At 36.2% G+C, this 24,974-nt stretch overlaps 2 protein-coding genes across 5 annotated transcripts in view; one reads left to right on the forward strand and one right to left on the reverse strand.

Annotated features, from left to right (window-relative positions):
- LOC150097930 (required for meiotic nuclear division protein 1 homolog) overlaps nucleotides 1-19,361 on the reverse strand; it is a 171,847-nt gene extending 152,486 nt beyond the window's left edge. The window contains exon 1 of one of the 4 annotated variants that reach the window (XM_090406330.1): nucleotides 18,928-19,361. The gene's annotated coding sequence lies outside the window, so the exon portion shown is untranslated. Of the gene's footprint in view, nucleotides 1-18,846; nucleotides 18,894-18,927 lie in introns of those variants that run through there. The other 3 variants (XM_090406333.1, XM_090406332.1, XM_090406331.1) reach the window with 3 other exon arrangements.
- Nucleotides 8,471-24,974, forward strand: part of LOC150097932 (solute carrier family 15 member 4-like) — a 91,835-nt gene continuing 75,331 nt past the window's right edge. Inside the window, exons 1-2 of the mRNA XM_090406630.1 lie at nucleotides 8,471-8,843; nucleotides 19,718-20,349. Of these exons, the coding sequence (XP_090262756.1) occupies nucleotides 8,471-8,843; nucleotides 19,718-20,349 (1,005 nt within the window). The remainder of the gene's footprint in view (nucleotides 8,844-19,717; nucleotides 20,350-24,974) is intronic.

The raw sequence follows: 24,974 nt of genomic DNA on the forward strand, positions 1-24,974 counted from the left end.
TCAAACACTCAAGATATTACCTCAGTCACACAGCTCTAGATTCTATTCAGAGGTCCCACATCATAATGTAAACTAGATAAATGAACTTGTGCACAGCTACTTGATCTCTATTTGTTATTGTGTTCCCTATCACAACAGCAACAAGATGTAGTATTTACAAATCTTACAGTGTGCTATCTATACTCAGGCAACTGTCACCCATCACCCTAGATATCATTCACCTGCAGCAAGATTACTCAATCAATACAATACACAGTCCATACCACTGCACCTGACACTTATTAACATTAAAAACTCCAACCCCAATCATTCATCTATATTATGTATTTTAAATTTTCCTGAAGGAACTTAACACCAGCATCACTCATAACTCTTCCCAACTTTGCATCATCAGGAAACAACTGAACATTCCTTGTCATTATGCAGGAGATACAAGTAATATAAAAATCATAAACAAATAAGTTGAATAGTAAGGATCCAAGAAGAGAACCCTGTGGCACACCACTGGTTGTCTTCCTTTTCTGGAACGCTGTTCCCTCATACAATTTGGCAATGTTATCCATCTGATCAGTCTATTATGCATCCCCCCCCCCCCCAGCTGAGAGAATAACTATCAAATGTTTATGCAAATTCTAAGAATATCACTATCTGCCTTTCACAAAAACTTATACTGACCATAATAGAAAAACCTATGTCTATCAACACATTCCTTTATTATTATTATTTTTTATGTGATCCCATCTACAAAAAGTTGCAAACCTATCAGTACTCAGTACTGTCCTGTCAGGCATCTTCTCCCTCCAGGAGATTGACTACCATGTGTCTCCACCAGTCCTATTCTGCACCTCTCTGCTGCATTCCTCATATGAGAGATGGGTCCAGTCTTCTATATTTTTCATCCACTCCAGTCTTTGTTTTCCTTTCCTTCTCTTTCCCTCAACATTTCCTTCAAGAAGTGTCCTTTGTAGGCAGTTATGTCTCAGAATGTCCGAAATAGCTGACTTTTCTTTTTTTAATTTCTTTCATCAGGCTCCTGTTTATGTCGCCCATCTCTAGTGCCTCTACATTTGTCTTTTTGTATTTCCATGATGTCCTCATAATTCTTTGTAGCATCCACATTTCAAAGGCCTCCAGTTTTTTCACACTCAGATTGGAGAGTGTCCATGTCTCTACTCCGTATAATAATGTGGACCATATGTAGCATTTGAAGATTCTTAGTGTTGTTTTCAGATTTAATTCTCTAGATGTCAGTAGATTTTTCATACTGTTGAAAGTTGACTTTGCAATTTCGATCCTTTTTCTAATCTCATCTTCTGTCCTGCCATTCTCTGTGATCAAGTGTCTGGGTATATGTATGTTTGCAACTGTTCTAATTGATTTCCTTTTATATTGATGCATATTTTTGGTATTTCCTTTTCTCTTGAAATTATCATTATCATTATTTTTGTCTTTTTAAAGTTGAAACTGAGGCCATACTGTTTGCTGTACTTAAGGGTTTCATCTATAAGAGTCTTGAGGTCATATTTGTTTTCAGTGTCATCTGCATATCTCAGGTTATTAATATTTCTGCCCCCCCCCCCACACACAGTGATTCCTTTGAGGTTACTAACTTTATTAAATATTTCTTCTGTGTACAGGTTAAAGAGCGGAGACAAGACACAGCCTCCTCTCACACCTTTCTGAACTGGGAATTGCAAATGAACAGTAAAGATTAGTTATTAGCTTAATGTCTTTTCCATCCATGCCTATTTTTGAAAGGATTTCAATTAATTGCTCATGTTGAACATTGTTGAATGCCTTTTTGTAATCTATGAAGCAGAGGTACACATCTTTTTGTTTTCTAGATATCTTTCTATAATTGTTCTGACGTTGAAAATACCTTCTCTTGTACCTACATTTTCCTTGAAGCCATTTTGTGTATCAGTTATTTCTATGTTTATTTTTCTTTTATTTCTTTCAAGAATAACGTATAGGAGGACTTTTGATACTTGACTGATGAGGTTAATTGTCCTGAACTCTTCACATCTTGTAGCTTTTTTTTTTTTTTTTTTGGGGAATTGGAACGAAAATTGAGTGATTAATATCTTTGGGTAGAAATCCACTCTCGTATAACTTTTTGCATAATTTAATTTTGTTAGAAATTTCAGCCCCCCCTTCATCGAGAGCCCTCAACCATTCACAAAGTAAAATGGGTGGTCCTTCTAAATCAGTCTGTTCAGGAATATTATTTCTTTGTTGCTCGTATAATTTCCTTGTGTATTCAATCCATCTTTCCATGATTTCTTTATTATCCATTAGAATATGGTCTCTTGAGTCTCTGATGACACTTTATGACTATGTGAGGCATATATGACTATGTGAGGGGAACAGTGAAAGTTACAAACTACAAACTTAGGAGCGAAGATACAGGAGGCAAGGTTGAGATGGTTTGGTCATGTGATGAGGAGGGAGGACAAATATGTGGGAAGAAGGGTCATGCAGATGGATGTGCAAGGAAGGAGGAAGTGTGGGTAACCAAAGAAGAGATGGAGGAAGCTGGTAGAAGAGGACTTGAGGATGAAGAGCTTGGATGTGGTGACAGCCCAAGACAGGAGGATGTGGAGGAGACTCATCATCAACAGTGACCACACTTAAGTGGGAGAAGCTGCAGAAGAAGAAGTCTTGCTTGCCATTTCTCTGATTTTTTTATACATTTCTCTGCTTCTATCAAGGTTTTCTATATCTGTACATTTATTCTTAATCCATTCCTCTTTGGCTTTCCTGCATTATTTTTTATTTCTTCATTCATGCTTTTATATTCAGGTTTGTTCTTTAACTTTTTTCTTTGTTCCATCAACTTTAATATTTTTTCATTTATCCAAGGTTTATTCCTTTTCCTTTTTAATTGTGGGAGTATATTTTTGGCTGTTTCGCTGATGCTATTCTTGAATGTTTGCCAGTTTATGTTAATTTCATCAAGTGGTGTTCTATTTTATGTACGAGTTGTGGTGTCAGACTTGTTAAGGGATTTTTACTATAGGTGGGTTAAGGATTTTTTTTTCTATTTTTATTAATCCTATAATTTTTTGTATTTTTTATTTACTTTTTACATAATCCAGAAACCTTGTTGCTCTGGAGATCAAACATGGAAAACTTTTTTCAAGTTACTTCAGGCCTCTAATAAGCAGGATAGTGGTAATGTGGTCCCAATGAATTAAATGCTCTGAATGAGAGATAATTGTGGATTTTTTTTTTTTCCTTTCTTGGTTACTATGTATATTATACTTAAATTGGAAATTATATTCTTGTTTTAATCCTATATATGCATGTATAAGCATGAAGTAACTTCACAACCAGTCTACTTATATACTGAGACTGTTGATGTCACATTGACTACCTTATTATTTAATAATAAGGTGACACATCTTTTTTCTACTGGTATATGGAAAATACATACTTTGTGCATTGATCTAACCTTGATATATTCTTGGGTCTTTCTTCTCCTGATCAGACTTCAATAAAGGTGGAAACCAGTCTGGTTTAGGCCTCTGCCAGTGTTTTTGCATTATGGAATATTAAGGCAACTGATGTGAAGTCAACAACCTCTATACAAGCAGATTTGCCATGAAATTACTTAATGCTTATGCTGGGGTATAGGATTAAAACAAAAATATAATTTCTTATCAAGTATAATATACATCATAACCAAGCCAGCCTGGTTGGCTGAGTGGTTAGTGTGTCTGCACTCCAACTAACAGGCTGCAGGATTGAAATCCAATGTTTGTGACCGTCTTTAAGGTGGGAGATGAATTTCATCATCCAGTGTGAGACCATCTCCCTGCTTGTTGGAGGCCTGAAGTGGCTTGAAAAAGTTCCACGTTTGGTCTCCAGAACAGATAAAAAATACAAAAAAAAAAATAAAAAAATAGGGAAAAAAATTCTTCTTCCAACCATGGTACTGAGTAGGAACAACATTACATTTTTTTTTTTTTTTTTTTTTTTTTTTTTTTTTTTTTTTTTTTTAATAAAGCAGAAAAATTTTCCACAAGGTGATGAATGCATTAGATAAGGGAGACTCACTCATATATACAGCAATGGTTGTATATATGAAAATTTGGATGCTGTCAAAGCATCTGGCAGACTGCTACATGACAAGTTGGTATACAAGCTAGAGATGGATAACTTATTGGCTTTTGCAATGTTACCAGCACGTTGTGCATGATGGAGAAGTATCTCAGAAAAGAAACATAATCAGTGGTATACCACAGAGCTCTGTTCTTGAGAACCCCTACTATTTATTTGTTAATGATATTTCATGTGTATTAACAAGGGATCTTCAGATGCTTACTGAAGATGCGAAGTTGGGGAAAGTAACAGAGAATAATTCTGATGTTAACTCCCTTCAGGAAGATTTAAATACTTTTTAGCTTGGATGAATGAATGGGATTACAGTTTTATTGGTAATAAGTACATGGTATTACACTTTAGTGCGTAGAAGTATAAGGCTGTATATACTGTATTGATGGAACTGTGCTTCAGGAGGTAAGTGAGATTCGAGATCTGGAGGTGATGGTCCACAGTGGCCTGAACTTTGGAAGATACATTGCAAGTGTTGCAAAGATGACTACATAGCATATTGTAGCCATGATAAGGAACACATGGCAAGCAGGGATAAGGAGGTGATTGTGCCACTATACAAAGCATTTGCAGGCCACACATGGGCCAATGTGCTCAGATTTGGTCACCTAGTTTCCATTGTAATAGGGAAAATGGAGAAGATCCAGATAATCAGTAACTAAGGCAATATGACTCTGGAATGTTAGTTGTTTTGATGAGGATGAGAGAATGTAAATTATAGAATTTAGTGGTGATATAACAGAGGCATTTAAGTTAGTAAGGGGGATTTCAACAGATTAATCCAGAAGAGAATATACATTGAAATGAAAATGAAAAGAGGTGAACAATGTCTCACTTAAATCCAAACATCTAATTTCCTCTTCATCATAACATCCACTATTTCAAGTCCAGATTATTTCTTCTTCTTTGGTGCATCGATCTGAAGATTGGTTAGTTATAGCAGCACATCATAACATCCTGTCTTGTGACCTCCTTTTTATCTCTTCATAACTCTTAGTGCCATTTAGCATCATTATGTTATTTATATATGAAATTCTTGATCTGCCTCGTGGTCTCTTTCTTTCTACAACAATCTTCTCCATTATTTCTGTAATCAGTCCCCCATGCCTCAGATGGTGTCCAATTATGCTTTTTCTTCTTTTATTGATGTGGTTCATTAGTGACTGCTTTTCATGAACTATATTTAGACTTCTTCATTACTTTTTTTCTTTCTGTCCAACTAATTTTCATCATCTTTCTCCAGCACCAAAGTTCAAATGCCTCTAACTTTTTGATGTCTTGTTTTGTTAGCATCCAGGCCTCACAACCATATAATGCAATGCTCCATATGTATGTTTTCACTAGCTTTTTTTTTTTTTTTTTTAACTGGGAAGTCCTTTACTGGTAAAAATGTTTCTTCTGTTGTAGAATGTCTTTTTGGACAAGATTATTCGTGCTTTAATATCTGATTGGTTTCTTCTATCTTCTGTGATAAGACTTCCAAGACATTTAAAAGAGGATACCTGTTGTATTAGGTTATTATTTATTTCCAAGCATCGGATTTGCTTTACTGTAATTAATAGTTTTGTTTTCTTATAATTAATTTTTAGGGCTGTACTGTGTGAAAATTTCTTCCATCTTTGTCAGGGTGGATTTCAGTTTGTCTTCGTTATCAGCTTTAACTGCTATGTTATTATCCGCAAACCATTAGTTCTTTCAATTTATTTATTGCATCTTCAATGTTGAGATTAAACAGTTGGGTGAAAGAGAGCAAGCCTGTCTCTTACACCTCTATGTATTCTTGCTATTGCGTTTTTTTTTATTTTTTTTTTTTTTATTTTATTGCTGGCAGTTTCTATTAGGGTTTCTTGGTGCTTGTAAAGATTAAATATGAGCCTTCTATCTCTCCAATCTCCAAACTACCTTTATTGTTTTTAGGAGGTGAAACATTTGGTTCCAGTCAATGCTATCGAAAGCTTTCTCTAAGTCAAGAAAGACTATCAGAGTATTTTGATTCTTCTCAAATCTTCTTTTGATAACTGTTCTTAGAGCTAGGATTGCTTCTCTTGTCCCTGCTGTTTCCTGAAACCAAACTGGTCATTGCCAATATACTCTTCAGCCTTCTTTGTTAGTCTTTTTTGTATAATTTTAGTAGTATTTTCGAAGCATGTGCTATCGAGCTTATTGTTCGATGATTTTCACACTTGTTTGCATTATTTACTTTAGGAATGGATATTATCATTATTGTTATTATTATTATTATTATGTAACACCTCCAGAGAGTCCAAAGACTCATCGAGGGAGGGAACCCGCTCTACAACTCTCAGTCTCCACCCTGCCACCGACCACAACTACCTTCATCATCTACACCAATGCCTTCTACTGCCGACCACCACCACTAGTATTTTCACAGACAATCACAAACATCCATGCCCACAGCGGGATTCGAACCTGCAGCCTTTTGGCTAAAGAGCGGATACGTTAACCACTCAGCCAACCAGGCTGGCATATGATAGAGCATATGATAGATATGATAGAGCATTGTGTAAAGACTTTGAGAATGATCCCTATTTCATATATATCCTTTATGATCTTGAAAAGGTATGACTTAGTTATGTTTCCTGAATATTCTATTAATTCTGAGGGGATGTTATCAATGCCTGGTGCCTTGTTGGCCAACAATTCATTTAGTGCCCATTCAAATTCATCTTTTAATATAGTTGGACCTTGGCATCTAGATCTTTTCCACTATATAGATCTTCTAAGTACTCCTTCCATCTTGCTGAAATTTCTTCCTTATCTAAAAGTGTTTCTATTTATTTTTGATAATTGTGCTTCTTGTCTTGTTTTGCTGGCTTATTCTTTTTATAATAATATTATAAGCTTTATCGATTCCGCAGTCTTTGTTAAATCTTCTATTTCTTCACATTTCTCTATATACCATTGTTCTTTTGCTTCTTTACACTTTCTATTTATCATATTTTTTATATGTTTATACAGTGGTGCTTCACAATTCAACAGTTGAATTTCGCAGGCTGGCACATGAGTGTGCATGGAATTGTGCAATGTCATTTGTTATTTGCCATTTTTCTTGTTGGGCTGCATTGGTGTTTGTGCTAATTTTCAATTCTGCATTTTTCAGAAAGTAAAAATTTTGTGCATCTGCAGTTATTATTTTTTTGAGTGAAATTTAAGAATGGGTCCAAAGAGAAGTGAACAGAGGAATAATTCAAGAAAAAAGCACACTTGGTTGAGCATAGAGAAGAGGAAAGAAACTGTAGATAAAGTGCAGAAAGGTAGAACAATTACAGATATAGCTCAAGAGTATGGCATTCCTAGGTCAACTTTTTTTGGCAACAGAGTGAGAAGATTATGGGTGCTGGGGTGTCTGCTGGTGCAATAAAGATTTCTGAAAAGAATAGATCTTCAATCAATGAAGGGATGGAAAAGCTGCTTATCACCTGGATTAGAGATAGACAGATGAAGGGAGATCCAGTAACTCAGGTAATGATCTGTGAGAAGGCTATGTTAATTTTTGAAGAACTGCAGGAAAAAACTCCAGGATGTACCTCATATCAAACCGAGGAATTCAAAGCAAGTCGAGGCTGGTTTCACAGATTCCAAGGAAGAACAGGCATCCATAGTGTTTTCTCAGATAGGGGGAAGCTGCTAGTGCAGATAAAGAGACTGCAGAAAAAGTTTGTGAAAAAATTTGAAGATTTAATCAAGAAGGAAGGCTACCTGCTACAGCAAATTTTTAATGGGGATGAAACTGGGTTATTTTGGAAGCACTTGCAAATTGAACTTACATCACACAAGAAGAAGTGAAGTTCCCAGGACATAAGCCTATGAAAGATAGGCTTACCTTGTTATTGGCAGCAAATGCAAGCAGAGACTTTAAACTAAAGTCACTTCTGGTCTACCATTCAGAAAATCCTCGGTGCTTTGGGAAGAAAATCATTAAGACCAAACTGCCAGTGATGTGGAAATCCAATGCAAAAGCCTGGATAGACCAGCAAGTTTTCAAAGATTGGATTTTTGAGGTGTTTGCCCTGAGCATGAAGAAGTTCCTCACTGACAACAATTTGCCTTTGAAAGCACTGCTGATCCTTGGCAATGCTAGTGCCCACCCTCAAGACTTAGAGAACATTCTTGAAATTGACCTTGACTTCATCAAAGTCCGGTTCTTGCTTCCAAACATGATGTCACTGATTCAACCCATGGGTCAAGAAGTGATTGCGTATTTTAAAAACCTTTACACCATTTATTTAACAAAGCTTTGTTCTCACGGCTTTTCGATGTGACTCACTCTTCTGACAAGACAATGAAGGACTTCTGGAAGACCGAGTTCAACATTCTCCATGCCATTTCCTTTATGAAAACTTCCTGGGATGGAGTGACACAAAGAACCCTTCGTGCATCGTGGAAGAAACTTGTTCCTAATTTTTCTCAGGATGACAACAGTGCAGACCAAGCAGCTGGAGAATCAGAAGCAGCTGCAGCCATGCGAGAGATCATTTCGACGGTGGAGAATCTCAACGTTGAAGAGGTTGATGAGGCTGATGTAGAAGAGCTTGTGGACGATCATGATGACGAACTGACCGTGGAAGAACTCGGAGCACTCAGCAAACAGCAAACAAAGGAGAGAGAGAGAGAGGAATTTCACCTGAAGAAGAGGATGGCAGGGAAAAAGGGTCAATGCCAACAGCTGCCATTAAAGAAGTTTTATATCACTGGGAGAAGGTGCAGTTTGTTTGGAATGGCACCCCAACACTGCTGATGGGAGTACAATGACAGACTTGTTCAACAAAACCATCATGCATCACTTCAAAACCATCTTGAAGAAGAGGGAGAGACAGTCCACCCTTGATCAGTTCCTCATCCCTGTTCAAACAAAGAGATGAGAAGAGGTAGAACAGGATAAAGAAGACTCCCTTCCAACATCTAAGGCTCAACAGATTGTATGTATTGTGTATACATACAATCTATGTATACACAATACATACAATTCTCACTAGATGGTGAGACAACGAATTAATCTATTTTCCATAGACTTATATGGGAAATACTGTCCTGCAATTCGACAACAGTTCGGCGACGGATTAGTGTCGAATTGTGAGGCACCACTGTATTTGTCTTTGCTTTCTTCATTTAGGGAAGTTTTGTATTTTCTTATTTCATTTATTAGGTCTAGAATGTCCTGGGTAATCCATGGCTTTTTTATTTGCTTGTTCCTTACTCCTGTGCAGTCATTGGCAGCCTTGATGATTGCATCCTTTAAGTGAGTACATTTTTTTCTCTGTTTTTCTTTTCCCTCTCTCTAGTTTTAATGCTTTCATCAGTTCGCTGTTTATAGTTTTCCTCTGTTTTCAGGTTATTTATGTGTTCCATTCGGGCCTTTTCCTTGGTTGTGACAGCTTTATAAATTTCAGATTGCATTTCAAAAAAAACAAATTGTGGTCACTGTCAGCTCCCAGGTAACTTTTGTATGATTTTACTTATTGATTTTTAAATCTATTTTTTGTCATAATATAATCTATTTGGTACCTTCCTATATCCCCTGGCATTTTCCAAGTATACCTTCTTCTTCTTTTTGGTACCTCATACTAGGTATTAGTAATGATCAGATTGAATTGGTGGCAGAACTCCAAAAGTTGATCTCCTCTTTCATTTTGGCATCCAAGTTCATACTTTCCCAGCTCTCTTAGTTATTTAATAACCATGACCATAAGATTGTCTTCCTTTTTGCTGAGTTTGATTAAATTCTCAAAATCTACATATACTCTTTCAACTTCATCATCACTGTGGTCACCAGTAGGCATGTAAGCTTATATTATTATAATATTTGTTGGTTTTGCTTGTAGTTTTACCATTATCAATCTGCTACTATATTTTACTGAGTTGATTCTTCTTCCCCATTCCTTATTGAGAACCAACACGACTCTATTTTTTGCTGTCTCGTAACGTGAATAAATGATTCTGTAATCACCACTCCAAAAGTCTCCAGTTCCATTCCATCTCGTCTTGCTAATTCCCAATATGGACTATTTTTAATCTATCCATTTCTCTCTTCAAATTTTCCAATTTGTAGGAGGGTTCTAATATTCCATGTCTCGGTAGTGACGTGGAATGTTAGAATTGCATCAATATCCCATAATGCACAACACATGAAGACATTTCAATCACAAAAGTTTGTTCCCTCATACTGGGATAAAGGATAAAAACAAGAGTTTCTTATGAAGTGTAATTTGTACATTAGAAATGTGGGTGACTAAGGATTAGATAGTCTGGAAACTCTTCCTCTAGATTACATGCTGTTTTTTTCAAACCACTTCTGGTTTCCAATAATCAGGATGGAGCAGCACACAAAGTAATGAAATGGAAGTCCATTTAGGTGTGAGATACCATTTAGGTATCTCACACCTAAATGGACAGTATAGGTGCAACTAAAGTATACTTCAGTTGCAAGTCAGCAGAACTGAAAGATTTAAAAAAAAGATGGTTTAATATAATAAATTTTTGATACTCAATCTGGTTTTGCATAATATTTTGCAAAATCCTTTCATTTTCTGTCAAGTAAATTGTGACTACTGTCATAATTTACCTGAGCCTCCAACAAATGGTGCAATTGTTTAAGAGTAAGAGCAACAAATTTTCTTTCTGTTTATCAAAAATATTTTAGTTAATAAAAAATTAAAAAAAAAGACATTAGTACTAGGAAAATGTTTATTAGTCATTAATAGTGCATAAGAAAAATAATCGTACTGACTAGTTTTGCAAACATCTGTAATCTGGTGGCTTCAGCAGGGCGTTTTAATGGGAGAAATGAAGTCAGTAGTTATCCATTCATAGTGAAGAATTTATGGAGACACAATGCACATGTCAGAATAATTACTTTACTTATCATTAAGAAAGTAACATCTGACATTTCGACCTCTGTATTGAGGCCATCATTAGGAAAACATACATATGTACAGGATACAAGGCTACATGACAATCCACTAGACCATTGGTTCCCAACTGGTGGTACGTGTGCCCCCGGGGGGTAAGTGCTGAGCCGTTCAGGGGTACATGAAAAATAATCAGTAATGGTAGAAAAACAAGTAAACATTTGTGTTCATCTTTTCTAATTGGGATGGTGCTTTACCTTATGTAAGGTGGGTTACAGGTACATTGAATTTTGTAAACCCTTGGGTGAGCAAGGTATGGAAGAGGATCTTTGGAGGAGCTAAGTAAATTTCTTAATTTTGCAAAGGGGTTGAAGGTTGTCTTGATATTGTATTTAAGTTGTGTTCTATCTATTTTTTTCCAAAATGCCCCCAATGTATGTATGTCTACTGCATCCTTGTAATCTTTTTTGCTTTTAATGGCATTTTTATGGAGGGTCTTGTGAACTTTTTTTTTTATTGTAGCCATTTTTACAAATGTTTGGCTAATAATTTCAAATTCTTGGTTCAGAGCCTGTTCATTGGAGCAAATAGTCAGGGCTCTGTGTTTGAGGGTGCTGATGACCCTTATTTCTTGTGCTGGGTGGTATGAATTTTTATGTATGTATTGGCCTGTGTGTGTGTGTGTAGGTTTGTGGTAGACTGTGAAGGAGAGGCAGTCTGAGGGAAGACGTGTGTGTTTAGAAAAGGCAGGGAGTTGTTGTTTTCAATCTCGATGGTGAATTGGATACATTTGAATGTATTTAATGTTTCACAGCTGTGGGGCCAAATGGCAAAAATATCATCAACATATCTGAGCCAGACATTGGGCTTTAGGCTGGCAGAATCTAGAGCTCTTTGCTCGAAGTCTTCCATGTAAATGCTAGCTATTGGGGAAGAAAGTGGTGAGCCCATAGCCGTACCTTCTTTTTGTAGGCAAAAATTATTTTGCCAAGTGAAATACCCAGAGCAGAGTACATGGGCAAAGAGGGCCATGATATCAGGTGGAAATATGTTCTGGAAGAGAACAATATCATTGATCGGGACATTAGTGAAAAGGGCAGTTACGTTAAAGCTGACTAATAAATCTTTATCGTTGAGTGTGATGTTTTTAATTTTGTTTATGAACTGTTGTGTATTTTTTTATGTAGGAGGGAGAATGACCTACCAACTCCTTGAGTGTGGCTGCTAGCTTCTTGGCTAAGTGATAATTATGGCTGTCGATTCCTTCAACTATTCATTGTAGTGGTGTGTTTGTTTTGAGTATTTTTGGCAGGCCATAAATTCTGGGAGCGCAGGCATAATACAGTATTAGTTTTTTTGGTTGTTTCTTCAGGCTGTGTGATCACCAATTTGATTAGATCTGATATTTTCTTTTCGATACGGTTTGTAGAGTTGTAGTTCACCATTTGGTAAGTGTTGTGATTGGATCTCAATTGGTTCATTTTTTCCAGGTATGCTGTCTGATCAAGGACGACAGTAGCACTGCCTTTATCTGCTCGAATGTTACTTTCTTAATGATAAGTAAAGTAATTATTCTAACACGTGTGCTGTGTCTCCATAAATTCTTCACTATGGGTGCTGACCACCATGTAACCTTAAAAGAAAGAAGTAGTTGACACACAAATAAATCATTAGAAGAGAAACAATCCAACACAAATTAAATGAATATGGTGATACTTGGCATGTCAGCTGCCTCTTTGTGGAGTCTGTACATTATTGTTGAAGAAGTTAAAATCTGATATGTCAAGAAACTGATGAATAATTTCCAGAAATCATTTAAGATTAAGGAACCTATACCAATAATTTGTTGTCATCCTGTGGTCCTTCAGTCCATCCATGGACTGGTTGGCTGTAGTACACTATTCCAGCCATTTGTTTCTAACTCAGCAATTCTCTTCATTTCTCCATATCTTCTTGTTCCTGAATCTTCTCATAGTCGTTTGATGAAGTTCATTCTTGGTCTTCCCCTTGTTCTTTTACCCAGAATTTTCCCTTCTATTACTGTTTTGTGGAAATTGTTATGACTTAGTAGGTGTCCTATCCATTTGAGCTGCCTCTTCTTTATGGTCTCCAATATAGTTGATTCTTTGCACTCCTTTGAGAACTTTGTCGTTGCTTTTCTTTCCTTTCGAACTCACTTTCATTAATCGTCTCCTGATTAATGTCTGGCCAGACAAAGGTCCTTACTAGTCTTTTTCTTAGTTCAATGTCTATTTGCTTTAATGTGAGTATGCAATATTTATTGTAAAATGCTTTTTTTTTTTTTTTTTTGCCTGTGTGATTCTTGATTTCACTTCTTTTTAGCAATGTGCATCTTCTGTGATCAACTGTCCCAAGTATTTGAAAATCATTAATTGTTTAAGGTTTTATCTTCTATTCTGATGTTCACAGTATAAGGTTTTTTCATTGCCTTTGCTTTTATGAAGTTTATTCTTATGTCATATTTGGATGTCTTGTTATTTATTCTTTTCAGCATTTTCTCTAGTCCATTAGAGCAACCTGCTATTATTGCTTGGTCATCTGAACTCTTTATTTAAAACTTCCCTCATCATTTTGTCTGCAACAATGTTAAAAAAGATTGGGAGAGTAGGCATCCTTGTCTTACACCTTTCTCAATTTTAGCTGGTTCTGACCAACCCACTTGCAGAGACACTACTGCAGTTTGATGTTTATACAGTTGCCAGATCAACTTTATTATTTGTTCTTCTACTGCTATTTCTCTCTCTCTGTGTGTCTCTCTCTTTCTCTCTCAACAGCAGGAAGCATTTATGCCATGGGACCATGTCAAATGCCTTTTCATAGTCTAAAAAGCATGGGCAAGTAAGTGGAACTGTCAGTGCAATGTTGCAAAGTGTAAGGGTTGAGATTTGGTAAGCAATAATGGGATGCAAAGAATACACTCAGTGGGGAAACTTTAAAGGAAATAGAGATGAGAGATCTAGGAGTGATGGTGGACAAGGACCTGAAATTCAGGGGCCACATTCCACAAGTGAAGACATCATATTGGATAATGGCAATGATGCAGAGGATGCTAATGTGCAGAAGTATAGAGGTTATAATGCCACTGCATAAAGCCTTGATCAGCATCATATGGATTATTGTGCACAGATTTGGTCGCTGGTTTTTCATGGTGATGAGGATATGCTGGAAAGGGTGAAGAGAAGATTCACAAAGATGGTCAGTGGTCTTTGGAATGCAAAGTACAAGGACAGATTGAGAGAATGTAAGTTCCAGTCTCGTGAGTAGGAGGAATAGAGGAGAAATATGATTGAGACATATAAGCTAATCAAGGGTTATTATCAGGTTGACATGGAAGAGATTTTTCATAGAATGGGAGAACAAGTGGTCATCACTGGAAACTGCGTAAGGATGGTGTGAGCAGAGGAGTGAGGAGCAGGTTCTTTGCAAGGAGAGGGGTTAGTGAGTGGAATGCATTGCCTGAATGTTGACACATTAATCAGTGTAAGGCATGGTTGGATGAGCATTTTGTGCAATAGTGTGCACCTCCCACGATGAGTCTCTGACTCCATAGAGGTCAGATATTGATCATCATCAAATTCCTGACATGTACCCTCAAGGGATGTACAGAATATTATGACAGTACTACATGAAAAACTTATATCATTACTAACTTCCTATCAACAATTTTCCTCCAAATCAATCTGTTATCTGTCAAGACTCCAACATTATCAGGTTTTATGTTTTTGTCCTCTAAGGCACTTTTTACTGTATCAATCCACCTATATCATGATCTTCCTCTGGGTCTTTTTTCCTGCCAACCTGGCAGAGAACACTTGTTTTGCTAATCTTCCTTCTCCCATTCTGTTTAAGTGATCACCTGGGATTAGCTCTGCTAATGCATTCCTGGATGCTGACAATGTCAAGTTCTTTCCTAATATCCTCGTTTTTAATATGATATTTCCATTGATGCTATCTGTTCATGCCCCTAATCTTTCTCAGGACTCTCATATCTGTGGTCTCTAGTCTTTGGTCAAGTATTTTATTTCTAATCCAGCTCTCAGATCCATAAGTTAAAATTGGTTCGAACAGATTGTATACAGTTGTATACAATTAGCTTGTATACAGCTAGTTTAGTGTTTGACTAATTTCTATCTTAATTCATATAAATTTATTCAGTCGACTTCCAAACATACTGGCTATGTTGATTCTGTGGTCTATTTCCATATTTAATTTACCATCTTCACAAAAATTTGTGCCTAAGTAATTGAAATGTTTTACTTGTTCTATAGGTTCTCCATTCACAATGCAGTTAATATTTTCAATGTTTCTGTCTTGTTATTACTGATTTCCATACCAAATTTATTACAGCAGTTATTCAATTTAGTCAGGGAATCTTGCAGACCTGCACTGGATTGATTTATTTAAAAATATAATATCATCTGCATAAAGTAAAGAGATGAGATTAACATCTCTAATATTGATATCAAGTTTAATATCATTTTCCTTCATAATGTGATCCATATAGATAATGAATAACAGAGGGATGCTTGAGAGCCAAAGCTGTATAACTTAGAGGAGACTTCCACATAGCCTTTAAAGGAATGCAGAGAAGGGACCAGGGCTTCTGACCTAATGTGCAATCCTCATCTTTTCATGGTGTACCCTGGCTATGTCCCTAATTAAGTATCCAGGTATCTACCTGGATACTTAATTAGGGACATAGCCAGGGTACACGAAGCCCATCCTAATTAAGTATCCAGGTATCTACCTGGATACTTAATTAGGATGGGCTAACAATTTGGGATTTAGCTGGCCAAATTGTATTCTTACTGGCTTAAACCACAAGTAAAATGATGGTACAACATGGCAGTCAGATGTTAATAATAATATATACAGGTGTTGTCCTTGTTCTATGATATGGCTTAAGGCCAGAATTGCATTCCAGGTTCCTCATTCTTTTCTGAACCCATATTGGTTTTCTTCAAGATAGGTTTCAGATTTTGATGCCAGTTGATCTTTTATTATTTTTAGGAGAATTTTTGAAGTATGACTTACTAAGTTTATTGTCCTATATCAGAGAGTGTAAAAAGTCTTCCGGCCATATTCTTGTTTCCAGAATATCGGCAATCAACTATACCATGTTCATCTGCTTCCTTAATTAGTTAGATTGGTATTCTATATCTATGGCTGGTGCCTTTTGTCATTGCAATAGTTGTGAGTGCATTGTCAAATTCATTACAAGTAATTTGTATTGTAAATTATATATTTAGTTTAATCCTTTATCCAAGTGTAAGCAAACAAAGTTTGCGCCTGAAGTATCTTCAGGACTGGAGCAACTCATGAAAAAGGTGGACTAACTTCTCATCACTTGCCTTAGTATCTCATAATGAAAAGCACGTTTTGCAGACATGTATAATACTATGCATTATAGGAAGGGTCACTACCCAGACCGGTTTCAACCTTTATTGAGGTCTCTTCAGTGGCAGCCAGACCCAGAAGTGATACTAAGGTTGAAGCAATGCAAAAATTCATATTTCCATGTACGAGTAGCAAAAGGTGTCACACTTTATTATTAAATTACCCTGGATTAGAGAAAGCTGTTGGAAGTTTTTTCACTTGGTTAGACTATAAATTATATATTTAGTTTAATCCTTTATCCAAGTGTAAGCAAACAAAGTTTGTGCCTGAAGTATCTTCAGGACTGGAGCAACTCATGAAAAAGGTGGACTAACTTCTCATCACTTGCCTTAGTATCTCATAATGAAAAGCACGTTTTGCAGACATGTATAATACTATGCATTATGGGAAGGGTCACTACCCAGACCGGTTTCAACCTTTATTGAGGTCTCTTCAGTAGCAGCCAGACCCAGAAGTGATACCAAGGTTGAAGCAATGCAAAAATTCATATTTCCATGTACGAGTAGCAAAAGGTGTCACACCTTATTATTAAATTACCCTGGATTAGAGAAAGCTGTTGGAAGTTTTTTCACTTGGTTAGACTATAAATTATATATTTAGTTTAATCCTTTATCCAAGTGTAAGCAAACAAAGTTTGTGCCTGAAGTATCTTCAGGACTCGGACAACTCATGGCAAAGGTGAACTAATTTCTCATCACTTGCCTTAGTATCTCATAATGCAAAGCACATCTTGTGAACATGAATGTTATGCATTATGGAAAGGGTCACTACCCAGACTGGTTTCGACCTTTATTGAGGTCTCTTCAGTGGGAGCCAGACCCAGAGGTGATACCAAGGTTGAAGCAATGCAGAAGTCATATTTCCATGTACGAGTTGCACCTTATTATTAAATTACTCTGGATGTATTGTATTATTTTTGGGTTTATCTTTCCTTTCTGGCAATTGCAGAAGTGGTTTTTATTCTTTATATGGTTCTTGTACATATTCTTGCCATCTTTTCTTTTTTTATCTCAGGGTTCTGTTATTGGGTTTCCCTGTTTGTCATTTATCACAATAGAGATTATACTTCTGTGTTCATATGTAGGTTAGATCACTTCTTCCTAGTTTCTCTATTTCCTTGCATTGCTGATTCCACCAGTTTTCTTTAGCTTTTCTTCATTTTCTGTCTTCAATCTTGTTTTTTATACATCATTTGTCCTTCCATTTTGTTAATATTTTTCCATTTTCACATTTCTTCCATTTTATTAATATTTCAGTAGTGATCCTTGGCTTTTTCAGTTCTTGTGGTTTTATTCCTATGCATTCTTCTGCTGCTCCATTTTTTATTGTTTTGATGTCTTTCCAGAGTGTGTCAGTATCTGTAGTTCCCTTCTTTTTCTTGTTTAGACTTATCTGTTTATTTTCTTGTTTATATGTTTGTCAAAAAAGTTTTTAAAATTTCTACATTCCATTTCTTTCTAGCTTTGGGCTTTCTTGGAATTTTCCATTTTTAGTTAGCTTTTCATCATTATTAGGTTGTGGTCAGATCCTACATCTGTTCCTGGGGGAAAGCCATAGCTTTCTTGGTTCAGGTATCACTGTTTTACAATGATATTCACTCATGTGAATTACTACTGTATATCCCTTCCTTAATCTGTCAAGAAAAAAGTTATCCTCTAGCTGTACATCATAACAATCAACAGTGTAACCCATAGTTGAAGTATAGTGAGACAGCGTAGATCTTTTCTTCTCTTTTGTTATCTATGTCACTGATGTTCATTTCTCAATTCAAAACTGCAGCTTGTATGGCCTATGTAAGCTAGAATACAGGACCACGTTCCTGTAGCCTACGTAGCAGTAATTCACTCGTGTGAATTACTGCTACAGATTCCTTAATCTTAAATGATTTCTGGAAATCGTTCATCAGATCTCTTGACATATCAAACTTCTAAAATAATAAATTACAGATGCTACAAAAAGACAGATGACAAGTGCCACCATAGTCACGATTTGTTTCTGCGTCAACTCTTTTCCTCGTTTCTCCCATTAAAAAGCTGAAGTATAATCTGCTGAAGCCAGCAGATTATAGTTTTTTTGCAGAACTAGTCACATTGATTATTTTTCTAGTGACTATTAACGTCTAACATACAATTTGTTTGAGGTTTATCTATTGGTACGCTAGATAATCTGGAATGAATACATTTCACATTATTACAGTTAATATACTATGCGGTCACTATATAACGTTATATTTGCTTAATGGATTTAACCAGAAATAACCAGCATTTAATCTGTTTGCCCTGATTGTAGGTTTATGACCTACTCTTATTTGGCTTTCAATGCCTGTTGTTTGTGTGCGTCTGTTCATGCTATACTATAAAATTAATATATATGTGTTTATATCTCTAGGTATATACCGTTATAATTTCAAAAATGTTAACCAACAAGTTTAGAATCGCGCTACCTTTAGGAATATAGCATACTGCTTTCAATTATAACACTAATTCAAATAAAAACTATCACATTATACGATCGCTCTACTTACTGCTTTCAGCTGTTATTTCTTTAACCACGTGGATATTCCTTCAGCAGTCAACACGGCAGAAGCACTTTCAGTCCCGCATTTAAGATAACTTTTGTCTTTTAAAATTATCAACGCTTATAAGTTTAAATGATAAAAAATGCTTCTGTATTTTAAGTGCTACATTACATAATGTGTTGTTTTGAAATTTTAATTATAATTATCATTGTCCTGTCACATGATTATTGTGGAGAAGCACACTCGCTGATTAAGTGCTTCAAATCTTTTACATATTTTGGAAAATCAATAAAAATAAAAATAGCAATGCTATAATTTTGATCTTCGTCTTGATGCAATTGTGTTCATTGTTAAAAAAAGAAGTAATCAGCTACCTCAAAGAGTAAGACTGTGTGTCATAAATCAGCCAGTACGTCACTTTTTTGGTGCCTACAGATCTGTGACATCAGCTCAGATAGTTCCGTTTAGCAGGTAAAAGAGCTGGGATTTGCGTTCGTGTATAGCAGTACTGTAAGTTTTCACTTTTAGGACGTGAAAAATGACCAAATATTTATTTTCATGCTTAGTTATCAAATATAACAGCAAAATAACGAATATTCAGCAATATGATTTCACGACTGCACATGAATGTTAATACCTCCAGAAAATTTTTATTGGATATTTTACAAATAAACTAAATTACATGTGATTGCTGTTTTATACAGAATGTAATATGAGATAATGTATGAGCATTTCACATATTTTGATCGCTCAGCATAATTTTATTATTATTTAATTTTATATTTTTAATGAGAAGCTTGTTTAATAATGTTAAGAAGTCAGGAAAGACAATCTCTGGTTGGTTCGACTGGTGGGTCTTATGGATCTACAGCACAGCCAAACCTCCCCTCTTCAAATGCATCTCAGGAGCTGGCTATACATTCTAGGTGTCGAATTTGGAGTGCTAGTGCAATTATTTTAATGAACGTTATGTTAGAGAGAATCGCATTCTATTCCCTAGCAGGAAACCTATATTTGTTTCTGAATCGAATACCCCTTAAGTGGATGTCCTATAATGCAATGAGTGCTTCCTTGAGTCTCACAGGTGTAACCTATGTTTCCTCGTTGTTTGGTGGATGGATAGCAGACTCCATTTTAGGACGATTTTGGACAATTTTTTTGGCACTTGTACTTTATACTACTGCATATTCCATTCTCCCTTCAATTGCTCGCTCAGAAGATCATACAAAAGTTCCTCTCATGTGCATGTGGCAAACACAAGCAAAAAATAGTGTAGATCTTAGTCACGTTACTGATCTTCAGGTACCTACAGCTGATGTCCCATTATTTGAAGAACCATGCAGTTGGTTAGTTTATCTCATTATTGTAATTATTGGAATTGCAACCGGAACAGTTAAAGTAAATATTGCACCATTTGGAGCAGACCAGGTAAGCAATATTAAATGATAGATTCAAGACTAAATATATTAATATTTTCTTTCACTTACACTAATCATCATATGTTTAAGTTATATCAGTGAAACCATTATAACTAGAAACCATAAATAAATGAATTGCTTCTCTTTCACCATACTCTGGTGTCCAGTGAAGGATGCCTTGTATATGTTGGTTGGAAAAGACCTATGTTTGAATTGTCCCATCCTCATTGTTTGGCAGATGAAATGAGGAGTCTTTAGAGGCTCTTTAACTGAAGGGTGAGTTATTTTCATATGGAGGCAGCAGAGTTAAGTCTCCCAGAAATCTAGGTTTGAAATTAGCAGATCGAATGCATTTGATGAAATCTGGAGGTGGTCTCCTTTGATAAGACATGAGACTCCATTGGTGCCAGATAATAATAATAATGATAGCAAATCAGTAATGTATTTCACACATGTCCATAGGTAATACATTAAAAGCTATTTCGTTTATATCTAGTTGTTTCAGACATGATGGCCACTGACAAGACAGGCCATAGATTTAGCTTCCAATGTGACATTAGTATTTTTAAAGTCTTTTAGATGATAGGTGAATTTTCATTTCATTGGGTGATGAGCATTTCATTAAAAAATAAGTCTTTCTTGTTTTTACCTAACTCTTAATTCACATATGCATAGTATTAATGTATTATTAGTGTTTAACCTTTAAGTGAGAGTAGGTAAAAGGCTTATGTGTTGGCAGTACATGATAGTTCATTTAACAGTATTAATTCATAATACAGAATATAAGAAACTAATTATTATTTATTTCACTTATTTGGTAATATTTCACTGGTATTATTTCTGGCATCTTCAGGGCACAAAACACAGTTGGTCAGAGTACAAGAAACGATTTGGTATAACAGTCTGTATGTCTCTTAATTATGCCCTAAAAATAAAGTCCCCTCCAAATAACCCTAAATGGACTAGCATCTTTTCTCTACATTAGGAGATCACACACGCCAGACTGCCTTCCATCCTTTTGGCATGCATGTTTAAAGATGCTATGGAAGCTATTGGCATGAGTGGCTAACAACATTACCCACACTAAACAAAACAGCTTCTTCAATGGCAGGCTTTCATTCCATCCTGCAACCTCTCACTTTGTCAACTACATGAGTCTTATATACACCCTCATCTGTCTACCTTCAATTGTTTGATGCACACAGAGCAGCCCACTCTGATTTCTTGTCCTTCAGTACTGATGGTTCAAGATCAGAGATCTCTGTTGGCTGTGATGCTGTGTTCCCTAACATTACAATCTGTAATCAGATCCCACCCAACTGCAGTAACTATACAGCAGAATTGCATGCCATTCAGCACACACTGGTGTATATCAAAGAAAACTCCTACCAAAAGTGTATAATTTATACTTTATTTAATCAAAATAAAGACTCTTAATTTCAATGTTTGGTTATGTTGGATTTCCAGCCATATTGGAATTAAAGAAATTGACATTGCAGATGCCTGCTAGATCAGCTCATACTTCCTCAATCTACTGTTCTACATTTTCTTATACTGATTACACACAGGTTATAAAATCGAAACTAATTGCACAATGGCAGTACTTGTAGCAGGAAGTACTGATGAACAAATTACATGAAATTAAGGCTGACATTAAGTGCAGGCACTCTAGTCAAGATAGGAATAGAAGAGGGGAAGTTATTCTTGCTAAGTTCCACATAGGTCAGTCAGTCTCGCACATTTTTATTTTCTCAGGACTGATGACCCACCTATGTATGGAAAAAGCAATACCCATATTACCATTAGGCATATTCTGGTGGAGTGTGAATGCTTCACACAAGAGCAAAATTGCATTTCACTCAGGCAGATGTTATCAGACTCAAATTGCACAAAAGTTTTAGAAAACATTAACTTATTCAAAGACATTTGATTATGGATTTGTATATATGTAGATCTTGCATTGTAAATACAAACTTAGAACATAAATTTTATTTAATCATTTACATTCTAATAACTTTGACATATATTTTATACTATTTTATCTCCTTGTAACTATTTCCTTATTTACCTACCAACACCCCATGTACTGCTATAACCCATGTCCTGGTGCAGTATGACTTTTGTTGCCCTTGTGCCATAAAACTCCAAATTAATCAAATATAACAGTAAGACTAATTTAAAAATTTGTAACAGACAATGCAAGGAACTAAGTCCTAATTGGCTCCATCTATTATTTGATAAAGAGAGAGAAAAAATTGGATTAATTGGATCTTAAAATGACTCTCTCCCAGATTTTTGGTAATTTGATACAGCTATACTTGCCAAGGTTGGAGAATGTCTTAAAGCTGCTGCTGATTCCAAAAAATCTCTCTGACTTGTGACCTCTGTGTAGCACTTTTGTTTTCTTCCATCTGATCCTGTGTGAAGGGGTATTCAAGGCATTGTCTGCTAGTCCCAACTTGCCATAATAATAGTGACAAATGTATTTTTTATGTTCTCCAAGGTGGATGTCAACAGTTCTTCCTGTCTGTTCATAGTAAGCCAAGCCACAAGTATAGGGCATTTCATATACTCTGCTTGGAAAGAAGTCACTGGATATCATAGTCTGAGGAACAAACAGCCATGGCACCAACCTTAATAAGATGGACCTCCTTTTGCTGTGATGACTGCAGCAATCCTATGAGGCATACTTTCCACAAGCATATGATAGTGATCTGTGGGAATTTTGGATTATTCTTCGTGTAGGCATGTAATGAGATCCTGAACTGTTATAGGGTGGACTTCCCTTGATCTCACCTGATGCTCCAGATGTTCAGATGTCGGCTTTGAAGAGGCCAGGCAAGTATGATGTTCATTTCCACAAACTACACAGTTACAGCAGCAATCTTATGACATGGTGCATTGTTTTCTCAAAGACACAATGGTCAGTTTGGTAGAAATGCCACAAAGTAGGAAGCATTGTCCAGAATGTTCAGGAAGCTCTCAGAGTTCAATGTTCATGGCACCGCAAACAGAGGTGCAAGACCAGACTAGACCAGACCATACCCTCCGACTGCCACCTCCAAATGTCATAGTTGAAGTTACATACTCTGACATTCACCGGGCATCTGCCATACCCACACTTGTCCATCTGCTTGGTAGAGGATGTGGCATGATTCGTTGCTCCATACCACAGCTTTCCAAGCTTTCACATCCCATTGTATATGCTCTTTGCACTACTGAAAATGATGCTGCATGTTGGTTCTGGTAATGTAAGGCTTGCATATTGTGGTCCTCCCATGAAACCCATGTTGTGTTTCAATTCTAAATGATTTTGTGCAGTTTATGTGTTTTTGTGGTGGGTTGGCCCCTGTGGGTAGCATTTGCAGTTGACTCCCTGCACTTCGATCTCAGTATAGCATTGCTGATTGTTGACTTTGGATTTTCCCAATTTGTCAGCAATTTGTTGAACAGGCCTGCAGCATGGCATACTATCACAATGCCTGTTTCAGGCACCATCATTTCCCCTTCTCGCAGCCAATTTCACCCAGACACAGTTGCACTGACTTGAGACCATCATATTCCACTAATTTATACTGGCTACAAACACATAACTTGTAACATGGCACGATGCACCTTGTGCATGGTGTGCATCCATTAACTTCTTTCCAAGCAGTGTTCTCATGGATGTGATAAAGCAGACAGTTTTTCTGTGTGTTGAGGCTTTAGTACTGGGAGAAACTCATACTTAAAAAACTCATGAAGTGAAATAGCACTGAGAAGGGATTAAAATATTATTTAATTCTTCCAATATTTAATATGTAATGTTCAAGATCGAATGAAATATCAGTAATTTAGCACCTGAAATAGCTAACAGCATTAGGTTTGATGTTGCCAGCATTCTTTCTCGATCTTTGCCTCCTAAAAGAATATCATCTTGTCAACTCAGTGCTCTTAAAAAACTATGCAATGATAGTAATATAGTCATCACTAGAGCTTATAGGAGAGTGCTACTGTTATTCTCCATACCAGTGAATACAATTGAAAAATGGACATCATTCTTCTTAGAGATTGCTATAGACCTTTAGATTACAATCCCACCAGATTTCAGATCAAAAAATTACATTATTCATCCATAAAAAAAAAGTTTTCTCGTGGTCTCCTGAAATCGCAAAAAAGTGTAAACCCTTTGGTTCTTGTTCCCTACTACTTCCTATATAAAAAAAACTCTATCCATTTTGAAACTTCGGTTGGGAATTTTACATTAGATAATATGCATATTTTGGTTAGCTTTGATATCACCTCACTTTCCACTAGCTTATCAGTTATAAAATTTTTCCTCCTGATATTACTGATCTGTTTTCTTTTGCTATTCCATTATGGATATTTCTCTTGTAAACACAAAATTTATAAACAGAGGGTACCTCTGTGGGCTGTTCTTTCTCATCCCCATTGCCAATTTTTATGGAACATTTTGAAAAATAAGCTCTTGACTCCTCCCCTCTTAAACCTTCTATCTGTTAAGATATGTGGATGATGTACTCCAATTGGCCTCATGGCCCAGACACATTACTCTTTTTTCTCTCACCTCAAATAGTCTCCACCCTAGAATCCAGTTTACCATGGGAAAAAACTAATAATAATTTAGCCTTTCTT

The sequence above is a fragment of the Typopeltis vanoorti genome, chromosome 16 (assembly GCF_054136105.1).
Source record: "Typopeltis vanoorti isolate ZY-2024b chromosome 16, IOZ_Tvanoo_1.0, whole genome shotgun sequence".
NCBI lineage: Eukaryota > Metazoa > Arthropoda > Arachnida > Uropygi > Thelyphonidae > Typopeltis > Typopeltis vanoorti.